This window comes from Sus scrofa, chromosome 13, assembly GCF_000003025.6.
Source record: "Sus scrofa isolate TJ Tabasco breed Duroc chromosome 13, Sscrofa11.1, whole genome shotgun sequence".
In the NCBI taxonomy this organism is placed as follows: domain Eukaryota; kingdom Metazoa; phylum Chordata; class Mammalia; order Artiodactyla; family Suidae; genus Sus; species Sus scrofa.
The window spans coordinates 55,720,513-55,745,955 of record NC_010455.5 but is presented as its reverse complement, the minus strand read 5'-3'; the positions used below and the strand labels follow the sequence as shown (position 1 = coordinate 55,745,955).

Genomic DNA, 25,443 nt, shown 5'->3' with positions numbered 1-25,443 from the left:
GGGTAACAGGACAGTTATAATAAAACTCAATTGGCAAAGTATAACATGTTCAAGCCCTACCTCCAAGTTAGAGTACAGGGTAAGCTTTCTGTAGTTGTAATATCTAGAGCAAAACTTGAACAATGTGGCACAGTGGGTTAATGATCCAGCTTGTTTCTGTGGCGTTGCTGGTTCAGGCGCTAGCCCAGCGCAGTGGGTTAAGGATCTGGCATTGCTGCAGCTGTGGTGTAAGTTGCAGATGCAGCTTGGATTTGATCCCTGGCCACAGGAACTTCATATGCCAAGGGTGCAGCCAGGAAAAAAAAAAAAAAAGCCTTGAACAATGACTAGGTTTCACTGGAGAACAGCGCTTTGGGCAGGAGGAACAGCATGTGCAAAGGCACGAAGACAAGGACAGCATAGGCATTTGATATTCAGTGTATCTGGAGTGTAAAGTGCCTTAGGAGAGAGGGCTTCAAAGAGAATCCAGCCATAGAGGTAAACAAGTATCTTATTGTGAATACCACGGTAAGCCAATGTAAAGAATGTAGGCTTAATTCCACAGGCACTGGATAGCCACAAAATAAGAGGGCAGAGTTAAAAAATCAAATTTATATTTAGGAAGAAAAATCACAGTGGTGGCAGTAGACAGCATAAATTGAAGTGGTCAGGACTTGAGGCAAAGATCCAAATTAGCAGCAGTTCAGGAGTCTTAGCCCGAACGATAGAAATGCAATGAGAATGGATAGGGTTTGTGAAAAATTTAAATCAGAAGGACAGAAGATTTAATAAAATTATTAAATTATTATTGAAGAGAAGATGCAAGATTTAATAAAATTATTAAATTATTATTGAAGAGAAGATGCAAGTCAAGTATACATCCTAAATTTCCAGTTCAGGCATCAGGAGCATAGTAGAATGTTTAGTGACACAGGGAACATTACAAAAGGAGCAGAGATGAGAGCCAATATGGTAGGTTCAACCTGGAATTGTTTCAACTTGTAGTGCCTGTTGACAAACCAACTGGATGTGTGCATGTAAAGGTAGAGTGTATGAATCTGAAACTCGGGAGAAAGGCCTGAGCTACATATAGAAATTGAGGTGTTATGCACATAAACAAGGTGGCTGAAACCATGGCAGTGGATAAAAGTCTCTAGGAAGGTACACATCTTTAAATGGTAAATTATTAAATTGAAAAATGATCTGTATCTTACCACTGAAGCTCACAGACACTTGAACATAAGTAGAGGATGCCTGTTTTTATAGTATCATGTAAGTGGCTTACATGATTAAGTCACAATCAGCTTAAGTCACCTGGAATGAACATATTCTCGACTTTTTTATTTATTTATTTTTCATTTACTTTTTTTTTTTTTTTTTTGGTCTTTTCACGGCTGCACCCACAGCACATGGAGGTTCCCAGGCTAGGGGTTGAATCAGAGCTATAGCTGCCAGCCTACACCACAGCAATGCCATATCTGAGCCACATTTGTGACCTACACCACGGCTCACGGAAACACTGAATCCTTAACACACTGAGTGAGGCCAAGGATCAAACCGTCAACCTCATGGTCCCTAGTCGGATTCGTTTCCACTGTGCCACGACGGGAACTCCCAGATATTCTCAACTTTTAAATTGCTAGCCTTAACACTGAATAATGTTTTTGTTTCTTTTTATATTTGTATATTTATATTTGTTTTGTATTTGTTTCAAGGAAAGCTATTGTGCTTTTACCCGTGTAAAAAGGAGGTTTTCTTTATGAACAGAAATGTTCAACACTTTCAAGCATCCGACGGTGTTTCCCTAAGTGTCAACATTTTAGTGCTGTTGTATGCATTCACTTAAATCACATGTTTTCAGAAGACCTGAAGTAAAATAGGGTGTTTTGTCCCCTTGAAGCCAAGTAAAATTCAAAAGGATCCAAGCAAATATGAACAAGCATGACGTGCAAGAAGAAATAGCCATTTGGCATATTTTAAAGAATGTTTAGCTTTTCTGTATCACTTAATGGTACTTAAAACACATTAGCCAATTATGTTTAAAAATGGGGCTTTCCCTTGAATGCTATTGCTTATAACAGTAAATATTTTATTACAATAACCTCAGTTCAGAAAAGTCAAAGAATGGCCCATTACTTCTAATTAAATACATTAAAATTGTTTCAAAGGTGCCATGCAGCATTTAATACTATCAAAATTTAAATGCTTTTTAAAGAAAGATTAAGATTTTTCCCAAATATGAAGAGCCATAATCCAGAGAATGTTTTTAAGATGTGTTAACCCATTTTTAAAAGTATTTTGTGTGTATACTTTGAAGCTGGCTTTAAAATGCGGTAAGCATTATCTACTGTATGATTCCATTTATACAACATTCCTGGAAAAGTCACTCTTTATAAACATAAAGAGTGCTTGTCCGGGGTTGGGAATGAGTGCAGATACTGACTCTTTACAGGCGTGGGAGAATGGTGGTGGTAAGGGATTGTTCTAAATCATTATGACAGTGATTACATGACTGCATTCCTTTATTAAAACTCACAGAACAGGAGTTCCTGTTGTGGCGCAGCAGAAACGAGTCTGACTGGTATCCATGGGGATGCAGGTTCCATACGTGGCCTCGATCAGTCGGTTAAGGATCCAGCATTGTCAAGAGCTGTGGTGTAGGTTGCAGACGCGGTTCGGATCCCATTTTGCTGTGGTGTAGGCCAGCAGCTGCAGCTCTGATTTGATCCCTAACCTGGGAACTTCCATATGCTGTGGGTGTGGCCCTAAAAAAAAAAAAACTACTAGAACAGTACACTGGAAAAGGTGAATTATTCTGTCTCTAAATTATACCTTAATTTTTTCAACAAAAGTTCACATGAAATTTTACATTCATATTCTTCATCTCCTCTGGGTTTCATGAGTGGCTTCATATAGGAGTTTTAAAAGTTCAAGAAATGCCCCCAACAGGTTACTTTTGCCTTGCGCGGAACACTATGTAGTTGGATGACGTTACTTAGAAGCAGATCAAAACTTTTTACCAGTAAACAGAATAATTTCATCAAAGCAAGAACCACTTGGCATTTCTGCCACTGCTACTACCAGTCACCACAGGCTTGCTTTGCAAAGATGCAGCTGGGAACTCTGCTATCATCCAGCAAATCTGTTACGTGGTATTTCCCTTGGCTCAAGCTCTTAGAGGAAGAAGGAGAATTCTTCGCCAAATAGTCTCTGCTTCCATATCTTGCCCATTTCCTCACATTTCTTGGCGCCTCTCTCTCTCTTATAACAGTGGAGTTGATTTTTCTTCATACTGTTCGAAATGCTGCTCTCCTTCTGCTTTGCTATTGCTCCTTTCACCAAAAAAAAGCCAGACTAGATTATCTTTCCCATCATCCTTGGTCTCCTCATCTCAACAGCTGTGCCTCACAATGACTAGATAGGGATGGAAGCTCCAAGTGTTTCAGTTAATCTCTCCTTGGACACACAGCCAAGATCTAAGCTAATGCTTTACTCCTACACCCTTTGCTCCAAATTCATGTCTCATTGGTAAATTCACACGAACAAAGGAGAATTTTATTTAATACATGTGATGTTGCCAATGTCCAGGACCGGGATATTAGTTGTATCCAGACAAATGTCCTTCCTTCCAGTCTGCAGAGAAGGTACTCAAACTCTCCGCTCGTTTGTTTTGTCTTTATTTAGCACTGGGGACTGAGCTCAGTACTGAAAATATATACACATAAATATGCAACAGTGAAAGCCCTCAAAGAGACTGCTTACATTCTGTAATGAGTGTAGAAAACTTAGCTATCTGTTATTCTGGGATAGACTGTAAGATTAAAGTGACCATCTAATTTATTCTCCAGTCTGGGATGTTTTGAAAGAGGAGGCGAACAGGGTTATAATTCCCACCAAGATGACATGTATGAGCCAAGACTGGCCAGAGGTCTTGCCACCCTGTCTGTCACAGAAGTGTTTATAAGCCAGTAAGAAACACAAAGAAGAGATGCCATCTCAGCCTTGGGGAGGGGAAGAGCTGCTCCATACAGACAGGTATCTTAAAGGTAGTGATGCTGGAGCCACAATTTAAAGCATCTGTGAAACCAAGCAAAGCAGAAAAGTAAGGAAAGCACTATCTGAACAAAATGATTACAGAAACAGGAAATTAAACTGGGTATGTGTTCCAGTTGTGTCCATGGTAAAGTTCACATAGATGAGGAAAATAAGACTAAGCTGAGTCTTTCACAGATAGAGAACTGTCTCTCCCCTTTAGAGGAGGCGAACATCAAAATATCCTTTTTCTTAAGGGGAGAGATTGAGATCCTTGATAAATATTCCAGAGTCTCAGAGAAGAGAGAACAGTTGCCTTCTCCATCTGCATTCCCCAAGCTGCACCTGCATCGCTCCCATGCTTCCAGCTGGAAAAGGGGGAGGGAAGAGTGCATTTTCTCCATGACTCCCACCCCCTCTGAAGAGGTGAAGCCATTATTTAAGAGAAGAGTGAGGGTAATCAAGATAGAAGTCAATGCAACCTAAGACTTTGGATTTGAAATGACACCCGGAGGAAGGCATCAGAATCACTTCCTCTGTTTCAAACCTCATTCTCCAGCCACCAGCACAGACCTGCAGATCTTTCCCTCTTAACCACAGACAGCTTAAGTTTCTGCCTATTTGTATCATTATTGGCATGCAGTATTTATGCCTGATTGACGTGTAGTATACTAGTTACTATGCACATTATTCACTGTGTCAGATAAAGTTGAATGCAAGTTTTATTTGCTTCCTGATTTAATTTTAGTATGCAGAAAGAGCAGAGCATCAAATTCAGAAAGATGTGAGTTAGATCAAATCCTGGCTTGCCACATAACACCTGGTTCTGATGTCAGGCAAGTTACTTAACCCCTGAGTCTTGGTTTCTTTTTTTGGGCAACAGAACGAGAAAATCTTAGCTTGCAGGATTAGGAGTCATCCACTTGCTGACATAGCCAACTCTTAGCAAAAGGTTGGGCAAAAAAATCTAGTCTTCCTTGAGTGATAGAGAAAGGACAGAGCTTTTTTTGAACAAATTATTTCCAACCCTGTCCTGCCCAATTTCTCACACATTCTGGAATGATTCCTTCTTTATCTCAGTAGACTCTAGTGGCAAAGATAAAAGTAATAAGGTGTGAAGCCTCTACTATGGTGGCTTCACATAGACTCTCAGAACAGAGGACCTGCTGCTGTCCATACTGTTTGTAATATTAATTTTTTTCATCATGTTGCTCAATGTAATCAACATACTTGAGCAACAAGACTGGGTGAAAAAGATGAGTCAAGACCTTTCTTTTTAAAAATTTTTTATTAAAGTATAATTAATTTACAATGTTGTGCCAAGTTCTGCTGTACAGCAAAGTGACCCAGTTCCCCCCACACACCCACCCACATATATATTTATATATATTCCCTTTCTTATCTTCCATCATGGTCTGTCCCAAGAGTCTGTATATAGTTCCCTTTGTTGTACAGTAGGACCTCATTGCTTATCCATTCTAAATGTAATAGTTTGCGTCTACTAACCACAGACTTCCCATCCATCCCACTCCCTCCCCCATTAGATATTTCTTTTTTATGACAGCCAATTGAATTTTATGTTATTTAAACCTTTCTTCAATTCCATCTGAATATCATTAGAGAAATTACAGCTTTCAAATGGTTTCAAAAATTGTGTCAACTACATTTTGCAGATGACCATGTTCATAAATCCATATTTTAAATTTGATTTTTATGGATTATAAAAGTTAAGACCCCTTTAAAAATATATTTTTTTTTGGTGTTAGGATTTTGGTAGGGGAAAGAGGGTTCATGAATTTGAATTTACTGGACAGTGGCATCCACTTCTAGCCAGTATTGTGTTAGAATTGGATCCATTATATTCATAACCATGCTTAGCATAGATTTTTTTGTGTTGTTGTTTTGTTTTTTCTAGGTGTGTATCCCCACATCACGTTCATTTGGTCATATAGAAATTTCTCACTCAATCCCCCTAATCCCATGTGCGTTTTCCTGCAGCCCAATCAATATTCTATGTACCCTCTCTCACTGAAAATTCAAAGAAAAAAATATTCTATTGTGGAATCCTACAAAATCATTACATGCTACCTTTGCACTTTTTCTGGTAGTAATGTGTAAGATAGGAAAAGATAGGAGCTTGCTCTGAAAATAGGAATTTTGGCTCCTTTAACATTATCAAGAGTGCATACCATTGCCTTCTGAATAACCCTTAAAAGAAAGGAGAACAGGACAGAATTCTTTTGTGCTCCGCATTTATTCTATTGTGATTTCCTCTGGCTGGAATGTCTTTTCTTCTCAACCTAGCAAACCCCTACTTATCACTCAAGCCCAGCTTATTGTTAGTCACGATGGGAAGCCTTCCCCAAGCCCAATAGGCAGGTCTTCTGCTTTTTCTGCTCTTTCTTCTCCTCTTACCCTTGTGGTTTCTTCTGGTCCAAGTGTATCCTTTAACAGAGTGCATTATGGCTCTTTGTGCAGAAAGTCATCTCATCTGGATCCTCTCCTCCTCTACCTTTGTAGCCTGAACTTTCTTCCATATATGTTTGTCCACTTCCACCTTCATTTACTCATCCAGTGTATATGCAGCACCTACTGTTCCCATGCACTGTTGCTGCATAACAAATCACCCTAAAACTTAATGGTGTAAAATAGCAATCACTTTATTATCTCTCATTGTTTCCATGAGTCAGGAGCTGGGGAAAGGCTGGCTTGGCAGTGTTTGCTCAGAGCATCTCACATGATTACAGTCAGACTTGTGCTGGAGCTGAAAAGCTGGGGGCTGCCTATGCACCACTGTCTCATCTGGCAATCCCATAGCCTCTCCATGTCTCTCCACCTGGGCTAATTTGGGTTCCCTCAAAACATGGTAGCCTCAGGGAGAGTTAAAATTCTTATATGGCAGCTAAAGGCTTCCAGAATGACTGTTTACACAAGCAATGTGGAAGTTGAATCGCCTCGGCATGGAAGACACAAAACCTTCCTTCCCTCAAATTCCATTGGTTACCAATGAATCATGGAGCTAACCAGACTCAGGAGGAGAGGATTTGACTCTGCCTCTTAGTGAGAGAGTGGCAAGATTTTTGGAGAACATTTGGGATGGGAAATGGATGTGGCCACCTTGGGGAAATGCAGTCCAACACATCCACCATGTGCCAGGAATTGCATAGGGCTTAGAGGAAACTATAGTGAATGAGACAGAAAGAGTCCCTTCTTGGTGGAACTTGTAGAAGGGAGAGAAGAATACAAATAGGTTAAAAGGATAATTTCTTCCGTCATAAAGGGGACATGTATATAGTTATATAGGGTATTTTAGGAGAGGCTCATTAAGGAAATAACTTTTAGACAGAGAACTCAATAAGAAGCAGTGGGTCATGCCAGGAAGTGGAAGATGTGCCTTCCAGGCAAGGGCCCCAACAAGATCAAAAGCTTAGCAATGAGGATGAAATGGACTTACTTGAGAATCAGGAGCAAAGCCAGTGTGACTGAAGTTGTCAGTATGTTAAAAGGGAGAGTGATGATATATGAGGTCCCAGAGATGGGCAGAACCCAGAAATGGGGTTCTTGAGGGCAGTGATAAAATTGTTAGGTTTTAATTTTAAATAGAATAAGAAAGTCCATGAAGATTTTAACGCAAGGTTGTGACATGATTTGGTTAAAGAGTAACTCTGGCTGTAGTGTGGAAAGTGGGTTGAGAGAAAGGAGGAAAGCAATGCATCTGGTCAGGAAGCAACTTGGATGTGTCAGGGTTAGATTCATTGGAGGCTTGATTTAGGGTAACAGTGGTTAGGAAATGGAGAAAAGGGTACTGTGTATTTTTGAGGGAGAGCTGGATGAATTTGTCCTTCAGGTCCAATTTTTCATCCGGAGCCATCACATTTTGGTAGCCCTGCATGAACTCTGTGCATCCTCATTGGCCATGAGATTGTAAGTCTCTAAAGGAGAGGGCTACTTCTTAATCATACTTGTAGTTTTCAAAACACTTAGTGTATTGTAAGTACTCCGCAAGTATTTGTTAAAGTGAATTTCATTGTTTTTTGATTAGCTTCCCGTGTCTTAAAAGTGCCTATAATTTTCTTATCTGATTTATTGCAACAATTTCTTAGAAATGCATAAAATTGATTTTTTTATAGATTTCTACTTGAGGCTTCCTATTAAAATATGAAGAGTGCCGTATTTTAGTTTGTTCTTCCCCATCCCTGAAGCCCATCACAAAGATGGGGTGGGGGGTGGTGGGGAATGGTTGAATGAATGATTAGGTGAGGTGCCAGTGCATTTGTGTGAAAAAGGAATAAACACTGGGATCTTTGGGGATGGCCGCTACCCCCATGCTGAAGCTGGAAAGGAGTTATTCACTATTTATGATCTGTTATATAAGTTCTAATAAGTTGGCATGCTGAGGTAAATTTCTTACTGCCTAACAAATTTCAAAAATATTGTTTTCTACTTTCACCTCTTTTCCACTTCCTGATCTTACTTGTAATATTTTATAGTCTATCTTCATGTAGATTTCGTGGCTAGGGCAGTTTCTGTTGGGGGATGAGAGTGTTTGACTCTTGGAATTCTGAAAAAAAAAAAAATCTGTCACTGAGGTTGAATGTATATAAAAACTATCTTGTTTGGGGAAAGAAAAATGACTTTCTGACCTTTTACATTCAAATGCTAAAGAAAGAAGCACCTTAAAGATTGCATTAGTCACATAATTTTCTGTAGTATTTATTAATTTATGTAATTGGGAAAAATCATAGTTTTTAAAGCTTGACATAAACTATATTTTTCTAGTTTAGGTTCTTGAAAACACCTTATACCTCACCAGGTTTATTATTTATTATTTTCTTATTATTCTAACCTTACTTTAATAACTTTATGTCATCTTGTTTATCTCATTTACTTACATCATGCCTCATTCCAAAAGGAAATTGAGGATAGTTTATCAAACTAAACACTCATTGAGGAGAAACAAAATATGCCAGAGTTGCAATTGCCTAGAATGTAAGTCTCCTTAGGACAGAGTAAATTCTTACCAATACATCCTTTTTTGCTTATTATAGAGCACAGTCCACAGTACATGTTCAATAAATACTTGTAGAATGAATATCTGAGCTTAGTTTAGAAAACATACACCAATAGATCCATTCACTTAGTTCAATTTTGACTCAAAACTTTTAACATATGAGCAGGGAAAAATACTGCTCTTTACACAATCCACACTGTCTATAAGATTAAATGAAACCATTTGGTAAGAAGATATACAGCTTTTCCTAGGCAAAAATATGCAAGTGGATATGTCCAAATTCAATGGATGATGATGGAGAGAACATTGCATAATATAGTGCTAACAGTCAATGTCCTTAAAATAAAATGAGTTTAACTTTTTTTTTTCATTCCTGTAATCCAAAGGTAACTTTGAATTGTAAGACTTAAGATTTTGAGGAATAGATATTGTTTTTAGCTAATCTTCCATGAATATTACTTCTGACTTGTATTTTTTAATAATCTTGGAAATAGAAATTATTTCAAGGTTTTGTTCAGTATCAAGAGTCTGGGGTAAAGAGAAGGTGCTGCTGTGAAAATGCAGTCAGATGCTTAAAGAGTCCATTGAATGAGCATTAAAGAGTATTTCATCTTAGGACAGATGTGATGGATCACCAACCCTGTGTCTGAAATAGATGATGGTCCACACCTCTGCAGGGAGGAGGGACAAGAAAGTTCAGGTTCTCGGGGCTGAGGTTCTTCTTAGAAAACCTTGCCACTCACTCCAGTGTGTGGATAAATGTGTGAACAGAGACCCTACATTCCTGAGGTTATTTTTGGTAGATCCAGTGAGAACTAATGAAAGCAGGGGCAGTGAGAAGATCAAGGAGCAGAAACAGGGCAGATGCGTTAACCACAAAGAAATTGTGACATATTTTACTTGTTTAAAAAGGTATTCAAGGATTTCCCTGGTGGTTCGTGGGTTAAGGATCCACTGTTGTCACTGCTATGGCTCTGGTGACTTCTGTGGCTCAGGTTCGATCCCTGGCCCAGAAACTTCTGCATGCTGCAACTGTGGCCAAACACACAAAAAAAAGCATTCAAAACTGTATGATCAGAAGTGTTCAATATTTACAATCTACCTTTGTTACTTTTTATCAATATTGTTGTAACAAATCATCACAAATGAAATTAAATTCACTCATTAAAAAAAGGCTGTACAATATTAAGCTGTGCAGTATTACCACTCACTTTTTGTGCCAGATAATTTTTAAAGAGTCAGTCATCAAATGTACACAGTCATCATAAGAAGAAAATCTCAATCAGGTGCATCTTGAAAATGTTGACACTGAAGCATCCAAGACAAAGATATTCCAAACGCACTACTGTGTCACTGGATGAGTTGAATTGCTATCAGGAGCACCTAACCTGCTGTCCACAGAAACTTAGACAATTTGTCCTGAATCCTCTCAGATCTTTGGTAATTGTTATGGTTGTATATGTATGTATTTGTCCTGCAGAGAGAGTCCTCAAACTTCTCAAATATTCAAATAACTTTGAGTCCCACAAAAGTTAGAAACACTGCATAAGATTATAAATGAGCCACTTAAATATTAATAGGCATCTATAAAAGAAGATGACCTTGGAGTTAGAATGGTAGGGCCAAAACCATTTGCAGGCATTTAGGGGCCACTCTTGAGATGAAACCTTGTCCTCTCCATATAGAAAATTGTCTCTAGGAGTTGCAGTTGTGGCACAACAGGTTAAGGACCCAACTTTGTCTCTATGAGGATGCGGATTTGATCCCTGGCCTTGCTGGGTGGGTTTAGGATCCGGTGTTGTTGTGCCTGTGGCATAGGCCTGCAGCTGCAGCTCCAATTCATCCCCTGGCCTGAGAAGTTCCATATGCTGCTGGTGCAACCATAAAAAGAAAAAAAAAGAAAGTTGTCTCTGAATCCTTCGTATTATTATTATTATTATTATTATTATTATTATTATTTTCTTTTTTGCCTTTTCCAGGGCCGCTCCCACGGCATATGGAGGTTCCCAGGCTAGGGGTCTAATCGGAGCTGTAGCCACTGGCCTACGCCAGAGCCACAGCAACCGCGGGATCTGAGCCACATCTGCGACCTACACCACAGCTCACGGCAATGCTGGATCCTTAACCCACTGAGCAAGTCTAGGGATCGAACCCGAAGCCTCATGGTTCCTAGTCAGATTCACTAACCACTGAGTCACGACAGGAACTCCCAAGACACCAAATTTTTATTGAACAAATACTGTGTACATGATACCATATTTTAATAATTCTTATTCTTTAGGGATTTGGACACTCGAGCTGAGAAGTAATTCAAGGATATCGAACAAAATTGTTAGATAAACTGTAGTAACTGTCTTAAGATTGAACAGAAACTGGATGGCTCCAGGAATCCTATATTGTACCATCTTGTTGGAGCAAGAGGGAGAATGAACAAACCAACCATTATTTTTGCCCTCATGCCACAAATCAAAATCTGAAAAGGCAGAATCTAAAGGACATAGATAAGATTACTGTTTTTCCAAGTGTGGTCCCCATCTGAGCAGCACCAGAATCACCTGGGCATTTGTTAGAAATGTAAGTCCTTGGGCTCTGCCCCACACCTAATCTGATGGTGGCCCAGCAATGAGTATTTGAAGGACTGAGTCCTCCAGGTGACTGGTGCCCAGTCAAGTTTGAGAAACGCTGCCCAGTGTCCCATATTTCCCCTTCGGCTAGGACAGGATGGGAACCTTACTCATATGCTTACCACGACTCCATACAATAGTAGAAGAGAATTCTCCAAAAGAGGATCAATGTTGGTTACCAAAGAAAGGGGAGTAAATGCTGGGCAGCCAAGAACTATCCAGCTTCTTGGTATCACTTGAGCCAATGAAATTTCCATTTCCATTTCAGGATAAGTACCTTGCTCTTTAGCTTTCTTGTTGGAGGGGAGCTCCATTCCAGGACTGCTAGTCTCTAGGAAGGAGGACAGCCATTTGGGTAACACTGTGTCTCTCTTCAGCCCTTCCCCGGAGTAGAAGACCTTGACATTGTAGCTAACGCTCCACCCCTTTCTTTCTCTTCAGTGTCTGCCTGCTGTAGAGACTGAATATATTTGGCTGTTCTCCTTATTCTACAGTAAGAGGGCTTGCCCTTGGAAGGAGGGCCTGAGCTTGTCTACCTGTGCCATGAAGGTTGGGCTTGCTTAATTCTGGGATTAAGTGTCAGGCAACAATCATTACTTGATGAAGCAATTTTGTATCCCCTCTCTCTGTAATATAAGTAATACAGCTGACATCTTGATTTTCATTGATTTCACTCATGAATCTGTCTCTCAGGCAGAAAAGAATAGAGTCAAGTACAAAGCCCCTTTGAATCTTATTATGTATTCCTTCCAAGGATTCCTTTGAATTCATGAGCCACTGGAGAATTTTTGATTTGTCATGTTTGTTTGTTTATTTTACCAACTCATTCATCCAGGCATTTATAATTTTTGCCAATGTTCTATTTGTATGAGGATTTAGATGTTCAAATGGATTATTGCCTGGGCCTCATGAATTACTTAGATAAATAGTTTTATATAATCATTTAAATGGATTCAAATGGGAAATCTTCTTTTGTTCTATAGATTTGAGCGCACTTTGGAAAGAAAAAGTGTTGAGTCTCTGTCATAACAGTAAATTTAGCTCCAGATATACTTGCTGTAATGGATATGTATTTGGAAAGCTTTTATAAACATAATGAAAATGTTCCTTTATCATTGCTTCTCTTCTTGTGACTATGAGGAAATATTGTCTTGGCTATTGAGTGGAGCCACACCCTGTTTCTCTAGGACCTCAGGTGCTGGCTCCATGTAACATATATGTCCAACAAAACAACAGAGGCATGAATTGTTAGGCTGGTGCTTACTCAAAGATGGGATAATTAACTGTTAAATCTTCTCTACTCTGCCTCTCTTTTCCTTGGAGATTTTCTAACCAATAAATCACTAAGCTAACACTGTTCAATTTATAAGATGAAAGCTCAAAATGGTATAGCTAAAAGAATGAAAATTCTAATATTATTTTCCAAAATACCATTTGTAGGTTATCGTTGAACTCAAGGGGGAGAAGTTATTTCACCAAGCGTATGGGAGTGAGATTGGCTGTAAATGAAAACATACATTATATGCTCTTTGTCTCTGACATTTATTTTCTCATGCATTTTCATCAATTTATATTTGCTTTTCTTAACTGTCACTATTTATCCTGTAATATATGCATTGTGAATACTTTTCCCTTTTAGCTAATTGTAAGCATCCATCTCTTCCAATATGTTCTCAGAAAGTGAAGTCCAAAATAGCCTTGTTATTTTCTATAGAGCAGTTTAATCATTACAATCTCATGTGATCTCATCTCCACTGAGATGAGCTTCCTGAGAAAATGTAGAGTTGCCGTGCGATTGCTAAAATTCAAGTTGAATAAATTACCGTAATATTCAGAACATAGGCAGGGGAAAAACAATGTTTTCAGAAACCTTACCTTGCATGCATAATACTCCACACCTTTCTCATTCTAAAACATAGTGTGTTGTTATGGATGCTTAAATGTCATCATACCTTACTGGTCAGTGTTGCCTAGACAGCAGTCTACTTTCAGAGCAAAAAGGGTTTCTTAACAGTTGTTAAATTCAATGCCATCACTAAATAATAGCATGGACCATTAGAGCAGCTTAGAGCAATTAAGTTTACTTATCCCAAACTAACCATAGACTGAACCAAGTTAAGTGAAATAATTAACCTCTTTTACTTCAAAAGGAAACCAACATACATATAGGGTACATACAGAGGTATATTATAAAACTTATCCAGGAGTTAAAATGCCATGATGATTAAAATTGCACATTTCCCAGTGTGAACTGGAGCTCCACATTTCTGAGTTAATCTCATAAATCTTCATCTAATTTTTTTACACCAAGACTATAGTCACTCATTGTTATCTGCATTTTCAGCTCTACCCATTTGCAGAAACGCGTGTTCCCAGAAAGCACAGAAAGCAATTTCATTTAGAGTGAAGTGGCATAAAATTTTCACTTCGGATCTCTGTGGGGAAGCATCGGTTATTGAAGGTTTTCTGTTGAGAAACAATTACTCCATCCATTTACTGAATATTGTTTATTTTTATGTTATGTGAAATGCCCTGTGGGCCTCTTAGAACTTCCTGGAAGAACCAATTTAGGAAGAAAATATCCAATTAGCTCAAAATTTTACAATGTACAGAGTTTACATTCTTTGAGAGTCAATATATTTGTTTTGGAGTCTTTGTGCAATTCCTGAGGTGTTAGCCTTGCCTTCTAAACTGTTCTTTATCTCATCGTAGTCATGAGGCTAGGCATGCTCATTTAGAGATATTAAACCTCATGCACTAAAGGATTTCTAGTTCTTCCATCATTCCTAATAGTTCTGTATTTGTAGTGAAAGGTTGGATGTTAACACTCATCCATAGCTTGGGGAGATATCTGAAATTGCCTATCTCTTCTGTGGCACCCAAATCAGAAGCTCTAAGCTTAAGTTGAATACTTGTTCAGTCAACCAGAGACATCTTTCCTTTGTTTTATTGCTTTCTAATCTCAGACCTGGTTGATCATGCAGCCTCCTGGAGCTTCACTTCTATTTCCACCCTCTCATTCAGAACAGATAAGCTTGCCTCACCATTTCAATGTCTTCAAGACCTTCTGATACCATCTTTATGATATCGGCTTACTTTCTTTACATATGAAAATCCCCAGCAAATCTACACTTCCTTTTTAAAGCAGTGGCAGGTAAAATTTACTGAGCAATGCTATGGGTCAACTGCTGTGTTCTTGAGAAAAATATTACTCAATATTGAGAAATACTACTTGAAAAATATTACTCACAAAAGCTCACTGGTATGTAATAGGCCATTTGCCAAATGCTAGGACAAAAGCACAGATGACTTATATGCAGTAAAGAAAGATGTAATCCAACCTATGCGTTTGGGGAGTTGACCAAAATCTGCAAGTGGAGTAGACATCCATCAGACATAGGAGAATACATTTTGTAAAGGCCCTCACCCTTATCTAGTTAGTGAGGTGAGGTCCTAATGGGAGAATATGGCTAAGACTTAGGATGTGTTCTTTGCCATAGAAAAGCAAGATTAGGATCATTTTTCTGCTTCTTTAAGCTTACTCCCATTTCTCGAAAAAGTCTTTTTTTGTTTGTTTGTTTTGTTTTGTTTTGTGTTTTTTGTGTTTTTTTCTTTTCTTTTTTTAGGGCCGTAACCACGGTATATGGAGGTCCCCAGGCTGGAGGTCTAATCAGAGCTGTTGCTGCTGGCCTATGCCAGAGCCACAGCAATGCCAGATCTGAGCCATGTCTGCGATGACCCTGGATCCTTAACCCACTGAGTGAGGCCATGGATCAAACCCACAGCCTCATGGTTCCTAGTCGGATTTGCTTCTGCTGCGCCAAGACGGGAACTCAACAAAAGAGTCTTTGAATCCTAAGTTTTCATTCATGTGCACCTCCCTGCAAGCTTTCCTTTTTTGGCTGTTCACAATATGCTAAAAAACAACAACAACAATGACAAAAAGCAACTCTGTTCTCTAATAAGATATAAAGAGATTTTTTTAAATTATATCATTACAAAACCTCATCAGATTGCATTCACACCCAACAGCGTGGTCAGGAGTCCACAAGGGAAATCAGACATAGCACCTTTTTTTACAGCTTCCTAGGAAAGTTCTTGGAATTTTTAATCCTTCATTGTCATTGTTCAAATTGAAATACAGTGCTATGTGTTCCCTAATTAGCTGTCTCAGCTATTATTCTCAAACCACCGTGTTTTAAATATAGCTTGATATGTTAAAAAAAAAAAATCACATGAGCAATTAACCTTCATAGATGGCTCTACCTGGGATCATGGACAGGACCCTGTTTGATAGCTCTGGTTCCACTGTAACTTTCTCACTCAAGAGAAATAAGCCAGGGTACAAGTGAAAGTGAATCACAAGCTAGGGAAAATACACACCCACACGTATATACCTGCAATTTAAAATCTGTATCTTGTGTATTTTGTGATACCTAAACTTGTACTAATAAATCACATTTTTGACACGTACCTAAAGTCTTACAACAGATAGAATAAAATTGAGAAACTGAGCTGAGATCCTGCAACACTAGTCTTAACACCCTGAGCATCTTTCTGCCTACTATATCACCCCAAGCTTAGAGGCATTTATTGACCATGTTTACGCATACCATGGCCATGCTGAGGCTGGAGTTGTGATCCTTTTAAGAAGTTTACCATTGAAGTTTATGCTCTGGTGTAGTGGGTTAAGAATCTGACTGCAGGGGCTCAGGTCACTGTGGAGATACTGAGTTCAATCCAGAGCCCAGTGCAGTGGGTTAAAAGATCAGGGATTAGCACAGCTGTGGTGTAGGTCATTGCTGTGGCTTGGATTCAGTATCTGGCCCCAGAACTTCCATGTGCCTCAGGTACAGCCATTCAAAACAAAACAAAGAACAAAAGTTGACTGTCTGTTTAGATAGATACCAACTCACATATCAAAGATATGAATCATAGAAGATAAAAAGCATTCTAAGCATTAAAGGCATGGTATGGATAGTAAAGATTGTAGAGATTCAAAGAAAAGGAAAATAATTCTGGGTAGACAAAATGGGCAATAAAGATTCATGGATCAGACTAATGACAGGTCAGCTCTTTCTCATTCCTCTTTTTCAGTTTCAAACATACCTTTTTCTAAGAGGATTTTCTGAAGTACCTCTCATGGAAACATCCCCTATAGCCATTGCTTTTATTTTATCACCCTGATTGTTTCTGATTACTTCTCAAATATTGGAACTTACCCCATTTACTTATTTAAGAATTTACTATCTGTGCCACTCACTAGATTATACTCTCCATGAATGTAAGGACTTTCTATCTTGATCACAATGTAATCTCAGAGATTCTCATAGCATCTGGCACATGTAAGATACTCATTTATATTTCTGTAGTTAATTAGTTAAATGCAAAATTCCAAGTGCTTAATTTTTGTCATTAATTAATTAATTTATTTTTTCTTTTTAGGGCCACACCCACAGCATATGTAGGTTCCCAGGCCAGGGGTTGAATCAGAGCTGTAGCCTCTGGCCTATGCTACAGCCACAGCAAGCCAGATTCAAGCTGAGTCTGCCACCTACACCACAGCTCACAGCAACGCTGGATCCTTAACCCGTTGAGGGAGTCCAGGGATCTAATCTGCGGTTCTCCTGGTTACTAGTCAGGTTTGTTTTCCACTGTCCCCAAGGACTTTAAACATATGCTCAGAAACTCTAATGTGATATTCATTTACTGCCCAGATTTTTACAGTAGTTCGTGGGTGACCATGCAAATGTTCTTTGCAGAGTTTGGATTTATACTGGGTGAAATGTGACTCTCCCAAATTTAGAATGAAGGCCAGGGAATTTCTTATTTCTCACATACTGTTTCAGATTTAGGGGAAATGGTGTCATGTCTATATTTTGTTTTCTCCAAATTGATAAGGCTAACCCACGAGTATCTAATTCATCATATATTTTTGGAAAACATTTCACACTTATTTGATAAAGGTGTCCCCCAAATCAGATGTAATGTTAACTCTTGCTGTTAAGTAAAACTGTATAAAAATATCAAGGAACATTTGAATTGGCAAAGCAACTTTTTTAGTCAGCTGTGTGCATGTGCGAGTACATTTTCTTTTAATTTTCTTTATACCCAAGAAAGCTAAGGACTGGTTTATCTTGCCTTAAAAATAGTAGCTTAAGGAAATACTTCTATGTTAAAAATTCTATTTATTTTGAAAAAAAAATTTTCTCTCATTTGTATTTGCTGTAGAATTTCTTTTTTAAAAGATGGAGGACTCAAAATTGCCAATGTGACTAAAGCTGATGTTGGGATTTATACCTGTATAGCAGAAAACCAGTTTGGGAAAGCCAATGGCTCAACACACTTGGTTGTTACAGGTAGGTGCCTTTCTTAAAGATAACTTTATGTAGGAGTACAATATTTGGTATTTTATTATGATAAAAGGGAAAAAAAATGCTTCTCATAGTATGCAGTGCAATATTCAGGTAGATGTTGTGTTTGTACTTCTGTTAACTTTAACAGGTCAAAAAGTCAAGAGAACAGTTCTTAATATTTCTTTGTATATCACCATGCCCACTGGGGCACACACTAGTTACTATGCTGGCATAATGAGCAGTAGAATTACAAAAAGCATGTGCTATTAACTTTTATGAGTTCCCATTGTAGCTCAGAGAATTAAGAACCTAACTAGTATCCATGATGATACAGGTTCGATCCTGGCCTCACTCAGTGGGTTAAGGATCCAACATTGCCCCAAGCAGTGCAGCTCGGATCTTGCACTGTTGTGACCATGGCATAGGCCTCAGCTGCAGCTCTAATTTAATCCCTAAACAGGGAACTTCCATATGCTGCAGGTACAGCCATAAAAAGAAAAAAAAATTATTTTATGCTATTTTATCATGTCAAATCTTTTGGGCAGACTTTTTCCTTTATCAGTATTTTTGATATTCTCTGGAGATGTTTCAGTCCATAATCCTTCCTATCAACACAAGTTATTTAGTGTTCTGGATATATTTTGTTCATTTAATCATGCAACAACATTCGGTACTTACCATGTGCCAGGTACTTGGGTTGCTCAGTAAATAAACTAACAGAAATGCTGCCCTCGTGAAGCTTACATTCTACTACATGTAGAAAGAAAAAAGGAGTACAAATAAAAAGCAAGGAAATTCTTAGAAGGGAAAAAAAAATAGAAACCAATTAGAAAACAGAGGAATGGGAGACGTAAGTTAGAACGTGAAACTGAATGATTCAGTGTAGGCCTCACTGAAAGGAGAGATGTGAGTGAAGATTTCTTGGAGAAAGAGTTCAATGGATTCCATGGGGACAATTGTGTGAAAGTTTCATAGACTTTGTTAGGACTTCAGCTTTTACTTGGAGTGAAAAGAAGAGACTGGTGCAGATTATTAAGCAGAGGAATGAAATGATGGGAAAGACATGTTTAAAAGACTGCTCTACCTGCTATGTTGAGAAAAGACTCTGAGGAGTTAATGGTAGAAGTAGATGCAGTCTCAGAAGACCACTGTAATCTAGACGGAGTGATATGACCCAGATAAGGGTTGCAACAGAGGAGGTAATGTGAGGGGATCCAATTCCGCATGTGTTCTGCATGTGAAATCACTAGGCATTGTTGACAAATTGGACATGGGGTCTGAGAGAAAAAAGAGAAGGATGCCTGCAGGGTGTTTGGTGAACTACAAGAAGAATAACAGTCAGAACAACTTAAGTGGAAAGGCTGAGTTTGCCCAGGTTTGAGGAGGAGGATCAGGACCTTAGTTTGCATGTGTTGAGTCTGAGGTGTTTATTAGATTCTATCTGTAAATCAGACCACAGTATTCTGCAATGGCAAATAAAATCAAGATCTCTGTGCATTAACATAGCAAAGACTTACTTTTTGTTCATGCCGAAAGTCTATGGTAGTAGCTCAGCTCTGCTGTCTTTATTCAGGAAAAAAAAAGTATCCCAGTGCCTCCACAATCTGTTACATTTCCCATCATCATGGAAGAAGAAAAAAGACAAGTCACATTGCCCATTAGTTCTTCCAAGCTTCTCCCTGTCAGTGCCACACATAACTACTTACATTTCATTTGCCAAAGCAAAGCATTTGGCTATGCCTGAAATCAGAAGCATTCACCATCGAATCCTACTATGTGCTCTGAAAGGAGTAATGAACAGTCTGTCATAACACCTAAGTGGAGATGCCAAGCAGGCATTTGGATGAATGAGTCTGAATTTAGGGAAAAAGATGGAGGATGGAGAAATGCACTCTGGAGTTGTTAGTGTGTCGTTAGGTATTTGAAGAGACTCCATAAAATCACTAAGTGCATGAAGATAGAGAGTAAGAAAAACCAAGGACTGAGCTTGAGATAATCCTCTGTTGAGAGATTTAGAAAAAGATGAGGAACTGTAAAAGGGGACAAAAAAGGAATGACAAGCACAATAGGAGAAAACTAAGATAGCGTAGTGTCCCAGAGACCAAGCAAAGATAGTGTACCAAGGAGAAGGCAGTGATCTAGTGTAGCAGACACAGCAAAAGGTCAATTAAGTAAAGTGAGATTGAAACAAGTACCACTGGATTTTGCAATGGAGTGATTTCTGAGGACCTTGATGAAAGCAAACGGATTGAGGTTTACTAAAGCCTGCCTAGAATGGGTAAAAGAGGGAATTTTGCAGAGAAATTGTAGATGATATACTAAATGACTCTTTTGAAGACTTTTGCTGCAACATGGAGCAAAGAAATGGAGAGGAGCAATGGAAGAGTGGAGTCAAGACATTTAATTCACAGCAGATGGAAGGGGTGTGGTGACACCAAAAAGCAGTGCACATGTGGACATTTGCATTTGGGAAAGAAACAGTAATTAATTAACATTTTAACTTAGTATTTTACCTATTCTAAACATCTTTTTGTAGTCTTTCTGAAGTTCAAGTCTAAGTAAATTTTGGTGGTAATGCACTTTGCAGTCATTGAAAATACTTTGTTTTCTGTTTCTATTTCTACCTCTGTATTTCATTAAGCAATAAAACGGAAATGAAATTGATTTTGTAGTAGTAGTATAACTCTTATTTACTGGTTACTTCAATTTTTAAATTTCTATACCTGATAAATTTAGATATTCTAATTATTTTAATAAGAATCAGTGGATCCAATGAAATATGTTCTGGATCTGCATCAAAATGTCTGTTTTAATCTTAAAGACCTCTAATTATATAGAGGTATATATACATACACATGTGTCTATACAAATATGCACACTATAAGTTAGACTACTAAGCTGCCTATGAAAATTACTTTCATCAAAATAAAAGATGCTGAAGTTTCACTTAAGACTTTATTATTTCCCCCATAGAGCCAACAAGAATAATTTTGGCACCATCCAACATGGATGTCTCCGTGGGTGAAAGCATCATTTTGCCTTGCCAGGTGCAACACGACCCGCTATTAGACATCACATTTACCTGGTATTTCAATGGGGCCCTCACAGATTTTAAGAAAGATGGATCTCACTTTGAGAAAGTCGGTGGGGTAAGTTGTGACACTTTCCTCGTGCTTTTTACACGTGTCTCCGACATATTGTCCTTAAAGAAACCTCTGGCACATATGTGATGCTCTAGTAATGTTTGTTCTATGAGTAAATTAGGGTTTTCACTTCTAGAGTGATCTAATTTTATAATTATAATTACCAGAAAGTGAGCACATTTACTTCAACCTTTAAGTTATAATTTTTATTAATGGTGATGTTTGTTGTGTTTATATTAAATATTATTTTGCACAATACTTTTATCATTAGTATTCCATAGAAAGGTAAGTGTTGTTACTTTCTCATGTTTATTTGCCACATGATATATCATGAAAAGTCCCATTTGGTAAGTGCCTCTCATGTGCCAGGCGAGGCGCTTCATCCCAGTTAATCCTTGCATTGGCACTGCATGTTAGTGGTGTGAATTATAATTGTACAAGTGCATAAACTAAGGATTTCTAAAGTTATTAACTTGCCCAAGGTCACTGTTAGTGATGGAACCTAGATTCAAACTTAGATCTGTAAGTTCCCAAAACACAAATTCTTCATGATCATGTTACATGAGGAAGAACTACAGATTTCAAGGAAAAATGGGAACCTTGAGCAGAACTGTTAAGAAGTGACTCAATGTCATGAACCACACAGACTGATAGGCCCCACAACTGGCCACGTGTCTGTGAATCCAGAATCACAAGGCCAGTTTCCCTAGCAGGCCTCTTTGCATTGACACAGGTTTAGCTCCATTCATTTAGGCTAAGATATCAGCCATGCATCATAGTAGTGTCTAGATTTTCAGACAAAGTAACATGATGGTCAGATCAGCTCCATTCATTTGATACATCAAAAAAAAAAAAAAAAAACATGGAGATGGTTAGATAGCTAGCCACAATTAAGTACAGTTTCAGTGCCATTGCTATTTTTTATCATCTGGCTTATTCAGTTTTGTAAGCTCTAGTTTTCCAAATTTTTCTGACTGATTCAAGGCTCTCAAGTACTTCACCAATTGCTACAAGCCATTAACAATTTTTTTCATTATTACTTTAAGTGCTCTTTTTAAAGTCACTAATTTCTTCTAGTATGACAGGAAAAGACATATGCCAGTATTTTCTGCCAAATCTTTACTCCGTACTCAGGGTTTATAATTTCCCTTCCTTGGAGAAGAGTCAAGGGAAAATAGAAAAGGCTAGAATGTTATCTTCATAAGGACTCCTTGTCCAGGAGTTCCTGTAATGGCTCAGCAGTAATGAACTCAACTAGTGTCCATGAGGGCACAGGTTTGATCCCTGGCCCTACTCAGTGGGTTAAAGATCAAGCGTTTCCATGAGCAGTGGTGTAGGTCGCAGACACAGCTTGGATTTGCTGTGGCTGTAGCTGCGGCATAGGTTGGCAGCTGGAGCTCCAGTTTGACCCCTAGCCTGGGAACCTCCATATGCTGCGGGTGCAGCCCTAAAAAGCAGAAAAAAACAAAAAGCAAACCAAAAATAATCTTTGTCCAGTTTGGAAAATGCTTCTACTCTAACCTTGTCCTAACTTTAATTCATAAAGAATTTTATTTGAATCATAAGTACCTTTGCTGTACAATGTAGATAACAGTTTTTGTGATCTATCTCCTGGATTGTAAACCACTGATAATATTTTATCCAAAATGAGGAGTTCCTGTCTTGGCTCAGCACTAGTGGACCAGACTAGCATTCAGGAGGATGTGAGTTCGATCCCTGGCCTCGCTCAGTGGGCTAAGGATCCGGCTTTGCTGTGAGCTGTGGTGTAGGTCGCAGACACTGCTTGGATCCTGTTTTGCTATGGCTCTGGTGTAGGCTGGCAGCTACAGCTCTGATTAGACCCCTAGCCTGGGAACCTCCATATACCACAGGTAGGGCCCTCCAAAAAAAAAAAAAAAAAAGACCAAGATATGCCCTCTGTCTGAGCTAATGCTAAAGAAATATATGTTGAAAGACTAAAAAAAATATAGTTTGATTTTAATATACCTCAAATATTCTCAAAGAAACATTCAATAAGACTGAGCTAGATGGCTCCTTTCTGTAAGGGGATCTTAGGATTAAGAATATTTGAAATTATAAGGTAACTTAACTGCTCCTATGCTACTAATAGGTTCTCCATAAGTTATTGTCAGTCATCTCTCCTCAGGAGTCAGGTATCTAAAACAGAAAATTTCATGAATTAACCCTATCACTTGCCATTTCTGTTCTTTTTCTAACATGCTTATTCGTGGCCTATGAATTTTTTTATTGACTTATGACATTACTAACTTAATATTCTCTCATCACTATAAAATAGTAAGCCCTGCAAGATGACATTACCCTTAAGCACAGGCAATTAAGCAAATTGGTTTTCTGTTGTATGAGAAGGGAATCATATGATAGCTCTTATCCTCTGATTGTATATTCATTGCAGAGTTCACATTAATACCTACAAAGTCCACTTGCCTTTTATCCCCCTGCATTCAGAGATACAGCTCCTGTTTTCAACAGCAGCAAAATGTTAGGGAGGAGCTGGTAAGGGGGAAAGTTTCCTAGAAAGCTGGATAGCTTAAGAGCTACATTTTAAAACTGGAAGGGGTAGTTTAGAAAATGAAAAATCTGACTTAACAGCTTTCAATTGTTTCAGCCACTGGTCATTGAAACTACTCTCTCAGTATTCAGTATTCATTCATTTGTTGTAAAATAACACCCACCTTTGGGGGGAAATCCAAAACTCAAAAAGCTCCAGCAATTTAGATCTGATCAATTGTACAGCTTTGCACACTCTGCCAAAGGAGTGTGATGACAGTGTTGCAGGAGGAGAAATTGTCACTTCTGGGACCCACCGGAGTCCTGGGGACAGACCACCAAGTGAGGTTCCTTGGCTTCTTGCAGGAAAGAATTCAAGAGCAGCCAAAATAAAGTGAAAGCAAGTTTATGGAGAGATATGCGATTCATAGGCAGAATACAACCTGCTCAGATAGTGAGAGAGGCCCCAGAGCGGAGGCTGTAGGTTTTGATGGACTGAATAACGTTCTATGCTAAGGAATGGGAGAAATCTTCTTGCTATTCCAGGAAAAGATGGAGATCTCCAGGAAATGAGCCATTTGCCCACTTATGGGACTTTGGTAGTCTACCTTGGAACTCTCATGGCATAAGTGGGAGTGATTTTTAATATTATAATGAAGGTATAATGTGCTAAAGTTCAATGACCAGACTGTTCTTAATGCCACCTTGGTCTCAGCCAATTCCTAATGGCTGTGCCCCTTTATTTATCCAGCGGTTGTGTCCTGCCCCTTTCCCTCCTATCTCAACAGCAGTGATAGGTTTCTGCACAGTCAGAATTAGAACATTCAGAAAAGCTTGTTAGACGAACTGACTGAAGCAAATTGACACATCACCAAGGAGAAATATGGGTCAACTCCAGGCTTTATTCCATGAGACAAGTCAAAGTTGGATAAATAAGGCAGCAGTAAAGGGCTTTCACTTATGCCCACTATTTGCCAAGCAAATCTTGATGAGGTGTAACTAGAGAAGCAGGGGGTTTTATGTTCAGACACACTTGAAATCTAGATTCTGCTGCTTACCACATGAGTAACTTAACTTTTTGTTCCCCATTTTCTGTTTTCTTTTTGCATCAGCTTTTAGTGTTTGCTATGTTCCTTTTGCACACATTGGTCCCCCTTTTCAGGAACATTGTTCTCTCTCCTTTAGACCTGTATCTAGATAGCTTCATCTGTAGTTGTGCGTGTTTTGGTAACAATGCATGTAGTTTCCTGTACACATTTTTATTTCATAAATGCACAGTAATGGGGAGGGACAGTACTAACAATATGTATGCAGCAGTATTTTGTCATAGCAATTTTTAATCAAATAGAATTCCACTCCATGTATTTCACCCAAAAAGAGAGAGAGAGAAAAGACTGCTTGCATCATTCACACAGTGCCCTGTACAACAGCTTTCTTTCTCTACTTTTAAAATATCCAAGCTTCCACTGACAGGAAAAAGGAGATAATAGCCCCCAATTCAGGAGACATGAAAGAATATTATTGACACCTAAAAATTTAAGGACCTGACAATATAAATAAAATTTAAGAACATTCTAGAATAATTTGACTTGCCTGGATAAACTAACTTTTGGACTTAGACCTATTATATTATGGAGTATCACTGTAGATAGAAACTTTTGACCCTAAACAACCCAGTAGTTCCCTTCAACTTGTAAGGATGTTTCAATGGATGTGCTTTGATAAACCTGATGTGGGGCAGATACTTTAGAAATGAAGAATGTGTAGAACCAAGCTCCACAGCTTTGCAT

General features: G+C 38.5%; 1 protein-coding gene across 18 annotated transcripts in view; it reads left to right on the top strand.

Moving 5' to 3' along the window:
* Positions 1-25,443, top strand: part of CNTN3 (contactin 3) — a 370,397-nt gene that overhangs the window by 272,932 nt on the left and 72,022 nt on the right. For all 18 annotated transcript variants that reach the window (XM_021069229.1, XM_021069233.1, XM_021069224.1 and 15 more), the window contains 2 exons: positions 17,878-18,005; positions 20,976-21,151. In XM_021069229.1, the coding sequence (XP_020924888.1) occupies positions 17,878-18,005; positions 20,976-21,151 (304 nt within the window). The remainder of the gene's footprint in view (positions 1-17,877; positions 18,006-20,975; positions 21,152-25,443) is intronic.